This window comes from Falco peregrinus, chromosome 6 (genome assembly GCF_023634155.1).
Source record: "Falco peregrinus isolate bFalPer1 chromosome 6, bFalPer1.pri, whole genome shotgun sequence".
Taxonomy (NCBI): Eukaryota; Metazoa; Chordata; class Aves; order Falconiformes; family Falconidae; genus Falco; species Falco peregrinus.
This window is the reverse complement of record NC_073726.1, coordinates 92,850,808-92,862,398: the sequence shown is the minus strand read 5'-3', so window position 1 is coordinate 92,862,398 and position 11,591 is coordinate 92,850,808. Positions and strand designations below refer to the sequence as shown.

Here is an 11,591-nt window from a genome sequence, read left to right as displayed (position 1 = left end):
GTCCCAAACCCCACCTGTTCCCGGGCAGACTGAGAAGGAGGTAGCTCCAGGTCAGGCGAGCCACAAGGCCTCAAGCAGAGGGCTTAATTTTCACCATTTGCAAAGCTCTTCCTAAGCTACAGTTAATAAATAATTAGAGGGGTGGGGGAAGGCCAAGGCCAAGCTGGGAGAGGTAGATGGAGACGGAAGGGACTGACTGCTCTTCCTGCCTCCTATCCACTAAGCTCACGCCCTTGCTGGCTGCATTCCTGCCTGGTTCGTAACCAAGAGGCACAGAAGGCAAAACCGGACGCAGCACAGTCACACCTGGCTCGCAGCTCCCTGCCCTCCCAGGCCTGACTCCGCACCCCAGCCCTGGCCCCCACTGCCCTCCCCAAGGGCCTCAACACTTTGAAGGGCAACAGGCAGGTGAGTCTAGGAGGCTACAAGCAGACACACCTGACCTCTCTTCAGCTGCATAGTCAGACACAAGGCACCATGCTGGTGCACCGCTAGGTTTGTCTCTCCTCAGTCCCAGAAGACACCAAGTAAAATTTGACATTGTTCTAATCCAAGCTGCAGCCCAGCCCACCCACCCAAGCTGCTCCCTGCTGCCTTCTTCGTTAAGGCCAACACGTTTGATTGCACATTCAGCCAGAAAACAACGCAGCCACCAGCACACCGGCGGTAGGAGCAAGGTAGCTGCACTGACTCTGCTGGGGACAGGAGCGTCAGTGGCATTTATGACACCTGCCAAACAGCACCTGGTTGTGTTTAGGGATCCATGACCTCATACATTTCAAATAGCATGTTTGTGAATGCTTGCTCTTAGACGTGACAGCACCTCTAACATTTACAAGAATTACATCACTTTGATGTCAAGTCCTAGGGCTTCACACTAAGGTTTTGCATAAACCAATTACCTTTTGCAGAACATGGTATATAGTGTACCCCTGAAAAAACTAGCACAGGTTTCATCAGGCATGAGGTGGGCACTGTGGGAACCGCCTTTTCACCAAGGAGAAACGCTGTGCCTGAGCAGCAGTGCTGAGCCCACGTTCATTCATATAACAAGGGGCATTTTTAAGGTATTTTTTATTCACCAGCAGACACACAAGCAGGCACAAAGCACCCCATTCCTTTCAGATCAGCATCTCCCACGTTCAAGAGCTCCATTCTGGGGGCCGAAGGGACGCACACCCGGGAAGGAGGGCACCAGTCAGGCACCGAACACGGCAGGACAGGTCCACGGTCTCAAGAGGTTGCCACTCCACCGGTGCTGGCCCCGTGCGGCGGCAGCGTCATGGGTGGCAGGAACATAGCCTTGAGCTTGCCCGACATGCTAGCGATCTCCGGGTCCTGCGACTCGTAGGACTTGATCAACCGGGCGAACTTGAGGACCCCTGGCAAGAAAAGGGGGTGGGGAGTAGGCGCCCGTCCGCCGCCGCTCCCCCGGCGGACACCAACCCACCTTCGCCGTCGTTGCTGAAGCCGTAGGCTTTGATCACGTCCTGCTGGATCTGGGTGGCCACGGGCAGCAGGAACTGCAGCATCTTGCCCATGTCATTGCAGGCGTTATCCCGCGCCTCCTCCATTCGCTGCGCGTTCTCCGCCGCCCCGAAGGCCTTGATCACCTCCGCCAGCACGGCTGCGGGCACAGGACAGCGGACGGGGCGCTCCGCCGCCGGCCCGCCCGCTGTCCCCCTGCCCGCTGCACTCACCCTTGGCCTGCTCCGCGCTCAGCGCCGCCGCGGGGCCCTGCGCCGCCGCCATGGCCCCGCCCGCCCCCTCCCCCCCCCCAGCGCCGCGCGCCGGCGCGGCCCCGCCTGCCGTTACACCCCACGCGAGGCTTCCCGCGCAGCGGGAAACCTACTGGACAAATACTAAAAGAGCTGAAATCACTGTGCGGCACCCGCCCCGCGCCGCGCCCCCTCCAGTCCGACACGCCCCGAGGTGAGGGCGAGGGTCGCGGCGACCGCTCCCGCCCCGCGCTGCCTCCCGCCTCCCCTCCCCCGGTCCCGGACGCCCGGCATCCCGCTCCCGCCGCCCCGCGCTCGCCACCGCCCCCGCGAAACCCGGCCCCGCCGCGGCCACCGGGGCGGTATGCAGATACAGCGTTTCCCATTGGTGCCGCGGCGGGCACGCCCCGCCCCGCGCGGGCCGCGGGGGCTGCTGGGAGGCGAGCTGCGTGGGGCTGCGCGCCGCCCGCTCCTTGCCCTGTGCTGGGCCGTGGCTGCCCCGCGCCGCCCGCAGCAGCCCCGGCGTTCAGCCCCTGCCCGGGAGCGCCCGCTCCCCCGGCCGGCCGCGGCCCTGCACGGCCCGGCCCTGGCCAGAAGAAATGAACACAACGCAGTCCGTATCTGGAAGGGTTTTGTTTGTTTGCTTGTTTGTTTGTTTTCCCTTTTTAAGAGCTTCATATATATATTTATATATATAAATTATTAGAATGTGTGTTGGGGCTCAGGAGTGCGTGGGGAACTTTGGGTGTTTCTCCATAGCTGGGTTGTTGGTTTTCTTTTCCTTTTAATGGTTAAGTAAATATATATATATGGGGACCAATCGAGAAATACAACTGTGAAATCAGACACGCACACAGGGCAAGGGGGTCACAAGTTGCTACATAAAACTGCCACGTCTAATAGGATGTGCATGAGTTAAAGTACATCAATTAGAATGGGTGAGGGGAAAGGGGCAGCCGCCACCTTACAGCCAGTCCTAGGACGAAGTCGTGCGTGGCCACGCCGGCCCTCCCCGCAGGGCTTGTGGTGGTCATTGCAGGCTTGGAAATGGTCTCCTGGTGCTTCGCACCCCGTGGCCGTGCCCGGTCCCATCAGCCGTGGAAGGCACAGCCACCACCTTGCAAACAGTCTTGCGGTGCTTTGCACCCCGATGGCTGGGAGCCGTCCCCCCACGGGCAGGAGCAGCTGCTGGCTGCCCAGCGGGTCCCCTCATGCATTGTTTGCATCAGAAGGGATGCTGGAGCATGGGAAGCCACTCATGGCTAATCTGGAAAGAGTTCCACGTTGCTTTTCTGTATCGCTAAGCAGTATCTTACACCTAAAGGGGGGTGGGGTGTGAGGAGGTGTCTCGAAAAAAGGCTCTTTTGGGTTTTGAGTTACTTCTTGGCTGTACCTCCTCCTTGCAGAAGCAGAAAAGGCAGCAGCATCGTGTACATGAAGTCCTGCAATGCTCTGCACTTTTTATTTAATGCAACTGTTCCCCCAAAACAAAGGATGGAGCTGCTGCCACCCTGAATTCACATCAGTCTTTGTCTTTTTGAGCTCTGTGCAGTCAATGCGGATTCTGTTTCCTTCAGAGCTCTGCTGAAATCACGTACCAATCATTTCATGTCTGTTAGTGGTGTTCCAGTCCCTCCCCACTTTCTCTCCTCCACTTTCTGCTCCCAGGATGCCATCCTATACTTTTCGTCCACCTTCTTTTGCACTCTACTGCATGGTGGGATCAGATGTGTCATTCTGCAGCTTCCCCTCCCCCGGGATTTGGTTGATTGATTGCTTCTCAAGAGAAAGACATGATGATGTCACCTTGACAGGAGAAGTCCCATTTAAAGGGGTTTGTCACTTTCTTTCTTCAGGTGGCTAGAATAAAGAGGAACAAGGCAATTGTGAGAGAGAAAACGGCAGTTTAGTATCTTACACTGCCTTTTGTTAGTCTAGACCCACACGACGCTGCTGGCTTTGAAAGTTTTGAAAATCCTTGAAGCAGGAGATGCTATTGAAAAGGTACAACACACCCCTCTCTTTGCCAGTGTGCTTCCCCATGCACTTGTGAAAGCTTCGTCTCGGCAAAAGCATCCAATCCTTGCGCATGTTTGGTATTTTGGCAGCAGTATGAGTCGTAATCGTAATGCAAGTTTACCCCCCCTCACCCCAGAGGAAAGGAGCAGAGACGCCACATGAGATCAGCCACCAAAGACCCACTTGCCAAGAACAACCTTGCTGGTGGCCCAGCCACAGCTGTGCCCCAGTGTCCTGCATCCAGGTGTGGGCTCAGGCCGTGTCACCCATTTCAGGAGCAACGCCTCCCTGTCCCCACTGCCCCTGCCACCCCCGGGCCAAGGCTGGGCCTAGGTATGTATTTGTGAGGCCAGAGCGGTCTGTGTGCCTCGCACCACAGAGAAGAGCAGCTCCATGCACCTGTAGTAATCCTCCTGCGTCGGGAGCGGCACGCCGTGCAGAGGGTGATGGGCATGCAGCCACTGCTGCTGTTCCAGGGCCAGGCGCTGCAGCTCAGCCGACTGCGCGTGCATGGCCTGGAGCTGATGTGCTGCGGACATGGGCGCAGAGAGCGAGCCCGGCAGGTCCCTGTAGGGTGCAGCTGCAACCAAAGGCAAACAGGGAATAAACAACGTTAACAGCTCCATCCTCGCCCACAGCCCCATAGCTCAGTCAAGACTTTCCTGCGCTTCCCTTTCCCAGCCTGGCACGACCACCCTGCCCCTTGCAGCTCAGCTGATACTCTTTCACAGTCCCTGTGAGCATCTTACCAAAGAGCTGGTGGCGCAGGACTTCGTTCTCATGTAGAGGGTGAGGCAGGAGAGGGTTGGGGATGGTTCCAGCTGGATATGGTATCCGGGTGAGGTGTGATCCCGAGGCAAGTGGGTCAATAAGAGGGTGAACAGAGGCCGAGGCTGGGAAGAAAAGACACAAGATAATTGTCCCATGCTTTGTAAGAGGTAACACAGAAAAAGGCGCCAGGCACAACAAAATGGACACGGGGAAGGTTGGTGTATGTTAGGGATGGAATGATTTCAAGGCTGGACCACACAATACCATGTCCTTCTGGTGTTACTCTTTCTGTCTGCACTGAATTTCACGTAAACCAGTCTGGCACAGCTCTGCCCCTACACTCCTCAGGGAGAAGTATACTGCTCCTTTGAGTCAATTCTGCAAGTACCTGCTCTGCAGTCATATCTGTACCCAGTATCATGCCCATCTGCCACCCTGGCTGTCATTCACAGGCATACTCATGTTGGGTGCTTTCATTTCCAGGTCTCATCCAGCACAGATGCTTGGTGCCAGGCACTCAAGTCTGCAAGCACTACCTAAGGCTGAAATGCAAGATACTATTTATACAAAACCTGCTCTTTTCAGCGTTTTGCACTCACTGCCAGAGTGCGGGCTGCAGATGCCCTACTATGGAACACGGAGGAATGGACATTCACTGGTACTCGATGCCACCTCCAAGCAGTGGCAGCTGCTTAGCGTGGGTGTCTGCGACTGCCACCACAGCCCACGGACTGCTCACAGTACCTGAGCAGGCTCAGCACTTTTTCCTATTGTACTGTAGTTTGGGCTTTGCTTCCCAGAGATTTAGGTCCCTAAACTTCTTTTTACTTTGCCTTCCTGTAGGATGTGGAAATGGAAGGCACCATCACTCAGTTCTGAAGGACAACAGCCTCCAGTTCCTTACAACTAGCCCATCTTCTCTCCCAACCTATCCCACCACCTGCAGCAAGAGCCAGAGGAGCAAACCAGAGAACAAACATCTCATTAATCCTAAGGACACTGTCAAAGCTGGGTTAGCAGGGCTCCCGCTCCCTCCGCAGACCAGCAGGAGGGATGCAGGCCACAGCACCACCACCCTGGTAGCCAGCGGGACCCCAGCACTCGTACTGCGTCCCCAGAGATTCAGAGCTACAGGACATGGTGCAAGCAGCTCTGCTCGCCACTAAGACATCCCAGTAACTTCCAACAGGTGTCAGGGTCTTTGGTGGGACAGAAGTGAGGGCAAGGCTCAGTGACCATGATGTTGACCTCTTCTGGCCGAAGAGGTGGACCCGGGGCCTCAAAGTCTTGTCTCAGCAGCTTTTGTGCTTGCCCAGTGTCAGAGGGAGGGAGCGCAAGGAGGGTGCTGCAGGAGGGAGAGCCAGGCTTCATGCAGGGCACCGCCACCACAGGGTCCCTACCTGCGTGTATGGCATCCTGCTGGTGGAGATGGAGGTGGGAGTGGATGTGGGAATGCTGATGGTGATGAGGTGTCACATTGAGCATCTGCAGCCGGGCCAGAGGATCATTGCTGAGAGCAGCCACTCGCTCGGCGTGCTGGCGCTCGGCTGCCAAGCGCTCGGCGTAGGACATGTCAGGACGAAGGGTCGGGCCAGCTGCCAGCGCCAGCCTCTCCCGCTCCAAGTGGCCCAGCCCTGGGTGGAAGGGAAAAGCAGGATGAAGGCCAGGGGCCGTCTGCAGACTCAGCCCGCCATGGCGTGGGAACGGATCCATGGCAGCAGCCGGCACGGCGTGGAGCTGCTCCAGCTCGGCCGGCTTGACTTCAAAACCGGGCTTGAGACGTTCACGCAGGTCCCGGTCCCTCAGGTCACGTTCGCGGGCTTCCCGCTCCCTCAGCTCTCGCTCCCGTGTCGCCGGATCGCTGCTGTAGATGGCCGGCACGTTGTACCCCAGCAAGCCTGGATCAACAGCACCCAGCGGCACGTAGAAAGGGTGGTTGCGGTTGCTGGGGGACATGACATGGGGCCGTGCATATTCGCTGAGGGTGCGCAAAGCTGGGGTGTCGGGGCCCAGGTACGGGGGAACAGTCGCTACAGCACTGCCCTGCTCGAAGGAGGGGCGGTGGGGCACTGGCCCGAGGGACGAGCACTCAACCGGCCGGCCCTCCTGGGCCATCTTCTGCAAGAGAGCAGAGAAACCAGCATCAGGGTCCCAGCAGGCAGTGGCCGAGGGGCTCCTCAAGCATCCACCCCAGCTGTGCTGCAGCAGTGGGACCCCCACACCTACCACGCTCCTCTCCAGCTCCCGCTCCTTCTCCCGCTCCCGCTCCTTCTCTCGCTCCCGCTCCCTTTCCCGCTCCTTTTCCTCCCGCGCCTTCTGCTCAGCCTCTCGCCGCACTTTCTCCACCAGATCTGCCCTTTTCTTGGCCAGCTTGGAGCCATCGAGGGGCACAAAGTACAGGTCTGTGCGGGAGCAGGAGTTGAAGCCACGGTCCAGGTGTTTGTTGAATCTGGGGGTGACAGGCAAAGCCAGTCAGTGCAGAAGGGGCTGGAGGGCAGGGATGGGGATAGGGACGGGGACAAGGACAGGGATGAGGACAGGGACAGGGGCAGGTGAAGCTGAGCCCAGCACCATGGGAAAAGGGCTGGGTGTCATGGGAAAGGCAAAAGGGCACAGCTGCACCCCATACTTGGGGTGACCTCCCCTTCCCCGCCCCATATGTCCCCCAACAAGCCTGGGGATGCCCCCAGAGCCCCCCCCCCACCTCACCTGGCTGACTGGCTGGCATGGCTTGGCACATCCACCACCTTGGGGGGCGGCGAGGGGCTGCGAGCAGGTGGCACAGGGCTCTCAGGGGGCTCATACTCCTCTGACGGCTCCTGCTTGATCTGTGCGGCACTGAGGGGCAGCGGGGGGCGGCGGGGGGTGCCGGGGTGGCCATGCTCCCTGGCAGGGGTGGTGGAGCAGAGGGGGCGGGCGAGGGGGCTTTGTAGCCCCCCGCCACGGGGGAGGAGGCCACCCGGTAGCTGGGAGGGGTGGCTGCCCGGAAAGGAGGGGCTGAGGAAGCAGGGGGTGAGCCCGGCTTGTAGGGGGCCGGGGGCTGGAAGGTGGGGCCAGGGGAGGCCGCCCGCTTCCCGTAAGGGGCCACGGCTGAGGGGGGTACCGGGGGTGAGACCGTCTTGTAGGGGGCCGTGGAGGGGGAGGCCATGGTGGCAATGACAGTGGAGAGGGTGGTGGCAGCGGAGGTGACCGGGGGTCCGGCCCCATGTGCAGGGGAGGGGGGCGGCGGCGGGGGAAAGGTGTAGGTGGCAGGGCTCTGCCCCGGGGGGTGAGCGCACATGCCAGGGTAGCTCCCCTGGGAAGAGGTAGCAGAGGAGGACGAGGAAGAGGAGGAAGAGGACGAGGAGGACGAGGAAGAGGAGGAGGAAGAGGAGGAGGGGGCAGCGGCCGCCGAGGGAGCCTGGCTGTAGGCAGCCTGGCTGTGGGGAGGGTACAGGCGCAGGCTGTAGGTGGCATGGGAAGGGTGATGGCTGTTGGACTCCAAGCCATGGGAGTAACCCCCGGGGGGCTGGGGGGGAGCTGCGGCTGCTGGGGAGACCCCCCCGCCGCTCCCGTGGCCATGGTGGTGCTGCTGGGGTGGCTGCTGGTGATGGGGCGGCTGGCCAGGGAAGGGGGCGGCGGGGTGGGAGCCGGTGTTGCCCAGGGGGCGGCTGTAGGGGGGTGGTCCCTGGCTCCAGACAGGCTGGGAGGGCAGGGAGGGCTGGGTGTACTTGGGGGGCTGGCTGGACACCGAGAGCCCGCTGGGCGGTGGGAAGGAATGGCCGTAGGAGGCACTGTAACTGGGCAGGGGCTGTGCTGGGGAGGGCTGGGGGTACTGGGCAGAGGAGCTGGAGGGCGGCAGCGGCGGTGGGGCGTAGGGGTAGCGGGAGGGGGCCAGGGCCGGTGCCTTGTCCTGCCCCATCCCATGGGGCGAGGGAAGGTGGCCACTCAGGGCCTGCCCCACCATCCCTGGGGAGCTGGAGGTGGCCACCGCGTTGTTGAGCGGGCGCAGGGCCGGGGGGGGAGGCAGGTTGGCAGAGACATGGGGGAAGGAAGGGGCCGAGGCTGGGGCTGCGGCCGGAGGGTTGGCTGGAGGCGTCTTTTGAGGGGGAAGCCCCCCTACTACTGATGCCAGCGAGATGGGAGTGGTGGGGGGTGGGTTGTGCTTGGCACCGAGGGTCTGCTCACGACCCCCTGATGCTGGGAGCCCCCCAACTCCACCAGCAATTTTGGCCCCGACCTGGACCACATTGGCCGTAGGGTAAAGAGGAGCGTGGGATGAGGAGGAGGAGGAAGAGGAGGAGGAAGAGGAGGAAGGGGGAGCAGGAGGGGCCGCAACAGCAGAGGAGGAGGAGGTGGGTGTCTGCGGGGCTTGAGCTTGGAAAATGCGGGAGGGCTGGCCCTCCAGCTGGGAATGGTAGCTCCCAGGGGGGGGTCCCTGGGGGTGCACCTCACCGGGGAGCCCAAAGCTGGGCTCGGGTGGGCGGGCCAGGCTGTCAGGAGCAGGAGCTACCGGCGGGCTCTGGGGGAAGAGCGGAGGGTGGTGGTACGAGTGAGATGGCCCCTGGGACAGCACGGAGGAAGAATCAGAGTCATTCTCCACACTGCCAGGGCTGTAGACGCTGGGCGAGGTGCTCCTGTTATCCTGGTCAATGTCCCGCGGGTCACTGCTCATCTCATCATTGAAGCTGTGGCCATCAAGGCTGTCAACATCGGATGGGGATGGAGGACAGGGCAACTCCTGGAGTAGGAAGAAGGAGGACAGTGGTGTTATGCAGCTCCCCAGATCATGCACGGTGCATTTCAAGTTCCCAGAGGACTCGCTTTCCAACCTTCCTCTGCCAGCCCCAGCACTAGAAAACCCCTCAGAGGGAAGGAGACATTGTCTGGCAAGGGAGAACCAACAAGTCCTCCTGCCCCTGCCCTCCAGTGCTCTCAGGTCCTTCATGAGCATCCCACGCAATAAGTACCTTGTAGACAGAGGTAGCAAGGGAGGGCAGGGAACTGCTGCAGACCAGGCTGAATGAATAGATGCTAATGGTCCCAGCAGCACCACCACCACTGTGATGGGCCACTGCCCAGGGCATGATACCAGCAGGGGACACAGAGCAGCACGCAGTGCAGAGCTCCAGCACAGCCCACAGACCCAAAATCACTCTTCTTGCTCCTGCAGGGTTCTTCCTGGATGAGACTCGCTCTCCTCCAGCCTATTCTTGCCCCCCCACTCACCTCCCTGAGCCCCCCTGCACTCCCCAACCCCTGACCCCCCCCCCCCCCCCTCCCCTCAGGTAATTAAGCCTCGGTGATTAAGCAGTTAGCACAGACAATTAGTAAGCGCCACTCTGGAGCCTCGGGGCTTACCAGAGAGGCTAAGCTGAAAAAAGATCACTGTTGAGCTAAAGAGTGTCCATGTGGAGAGATGACATCGGTGCAAGCACAGCGGTTTAGTTACAGTGACCTCCTAAGGGCAGCAAACAGCCCCCCCGAGCGCATGCCTTCAGGGGCTGTTCCCTCAGCAGGTAACAGGGAACTGTGAAGCCCGAGAGCTGAGTCTTGCTCCGACCACCCAACCCACCAATCCAGCCCAGTGCTGTCGGCACTTCGGCAAAGCCCTGCCAGCACAACGAGCTGGCACAACACACACGAGTCGCTTTTGCACGACTGTCACCTAGAACCTGGCAGGACTCACACACCTCCTCTTGGTGCTGCTCTGGGGGAGCAGGAGAGGCTGAGCACAACCCAGCGGGTGCCCATGCACCCAGCTTGGCTCTGGCCGCTGCGCCGGGAAGGCAGGGCACGTGCCCGGCCCCAAGAATGTAGCGGTCCCCTGCAGAGACAGGGCAAAAGAGACGGAGAGCCTCCGCCTGCTCAGTCCCGCCGGTGCTCTTGTAGCCAGGCAGGTGCCACTGGGTTGGGAGAGCCACAGTGCAAAGCCCGAGATGCCAGGGCTCCCGAGCAGCAGGGACCTCAGGCTGGGTGGGCACGAGCGGCACAGAGCATGGGAGACTCCTCCGCCCTGGACCAGGGACATGCCAGCCACCACAGCAGGGAAAACTCACCTCGGTTTTGGTTTTTTTGGGAGCATTTGTGTCCTCCCCTTCACTCTCTGAGATCTCTTCTGTTCGGCCCTGCTTGCTGCCCTTGGGGGTGCAGGATTCCTCCACCCGGCCTTTCTGCAAGGGAGAGGAGAGCAGGGAGGTGGGGGGCCACGGACAAACTTCCCACCCTGACAGGCCTGCACAGCCACCACAGCGTGTGTGTTGAAGACCTCAGCAGACCAGCACTGAGCCAGGATATGTCAGAAATTAGCACTGAAAAGGGCTGGTGAGGCTGAAGGCCAGCCGCTGGGGGACGGCGGGCAGTGCAAGATGCTGAGGAAGATAGGAAAGATCCCGCCTGCTCTGGAGAGCTAACCCAGCACGGGCTCCTTGGTGGACCCCTTCTGGTCTGTGTCCCCGAAATCTCCAAAGGGATCCTACCCAGCCTGGGCAGTCCTTGGGCACCCCCCACTCGCGCATTAGCTTATACTACCTTTGTTGCTTGCCGGGATTTCTCAGCCTTGCCATCACTGCTGGAGGTGCTGACGCCCCCAGGAGAAGCTCGACCCCGCGACCGGAGCTCCTCTCGGGGCCCTGGAGTCTCTTTCTTCCGTCCGCTCCGCATTGACATCTAAGAAAGAGGCCACTGGATCAGTCCGGCTTTGCATCCCCCCCGAGTCCAGAGCCCCGGCACTCTGCTGTGCCAAACTCACGTGCGCTGCGAGCCCCTGTCCCAGCCCACAGCTCCAGCCTGGTGCTGCTGTCCCACCCCCCTCTCCCATCTCACGTACTGAGTCCTTGTTCTGTCGTGTCTTCATTCTTTTGGGTGTGGGACCCCCATTCTCCTTGGCCCGGTTTGATGAAAACATAAATTTTTATCACTCCGCACCCCCCTTCGGCTGTTCCTGGGGAGATGGAGACAGGCCAGAGCAGTTCTGCTGGAACTGGGGCTTACACCAGCCACGCAACAAGGTCCCGGTGAATCCTGCAAGGCAGGCAAGCAGAGGAGAGGGGAGAAAGGCTCAGTGGACTGCAGGACATCCTTTTGTGGCTTGCTGTAGAAATA

At 60.4% G+C, this 11,591-nt stretch overlaps 2 protein-coding genes and 1 non-coding gene across 3 annotated transcripts; all 3 read right to left on the bottom strand.

Moving 5' to 3' along the window:
* Positions 1-1,057: 1,057 nt before the first annotated feature.
* On the bottom strand, positions 1,058-1,862 carry C6H12orf57 (chromosome 6 C12orf57 homolog). Its single transcript, XM_013297609.3, has 3 exons — positions 1,701-1,862; positions 1,451-1,627; positions 1,058-1,382 (listed from the first exon to the last, which is right to left on the bottom strand). The coding sequence occupies exons 1-3, from the start codon at positions 1,750-1,752 to the stop codon at positions 1,234-1,236; spliced, it is 378 nt and encodes a 125-aa protein (XP_013153063.2). The 5' UTR covers positions 1,753-1,862; the 3' UTR covers positions 1,058-1,233.
* LOC129784847 (U7 small nuclear RNA) lies at positions 1,824-1,883 on the bottom strand. Its single transcript, XR_008747980.1, has one exon. It is a non-coding gene; the product is annotated as a U7 small nuclear RNA (small nuclear RNA).
* Positions 1,884-3,153: 1,270 nt separating this feature from the next.
* ATN1 (atrophin 1) lies at positions 3,154-11,358 on the bottom strand. The gene is given in 10 exon segments (XM_005235364.4): positions 3,154-3,578; positions 4,137-4,317; positions 4,487-4,630; positions 5,909-6,626; positions 6,735-6,957; positions 7,218-7,372; positions 7,375-9,228; positions 10,547-10,660; positions 11,019-11,156; positions 11,317-11,358. Coding segments are annotated over 10 exon segments (3,588 nt in total). The 5' UTR covers positions 11,344-11,358; the 3' UTR covers positions 3,154-3,544.
* Positions 11,359-11,591: the final 233 nt, after the last annotated feature.

Bases quoted from the DNA above. Each gene is read 5' to 3' on its own strand.
- C6H12orf57 (XM_013297609.3), bottom strand. From the start codon at position 1,752: ATGGCGGCGGCGCAGGGCCCCGCGGCGGCGCTGAGCGCGGAGCAGGCC. The intron at 1,628-1,700 runs GTGAGTGCAGCG...CTGTGCCCGCAG, and splicing joins GAGCGCGGAGCAGGCCAAGG to CCGTGCTGGCGGAGGTGATC. The intron at 1,383-1,450 runs GTGGGTTGGTGT...TTTTCTTGCCAG, and splicing joins CTTCAGCAACGACGGCGAAG to GGGTCCTCAAGTTCGCCCGG.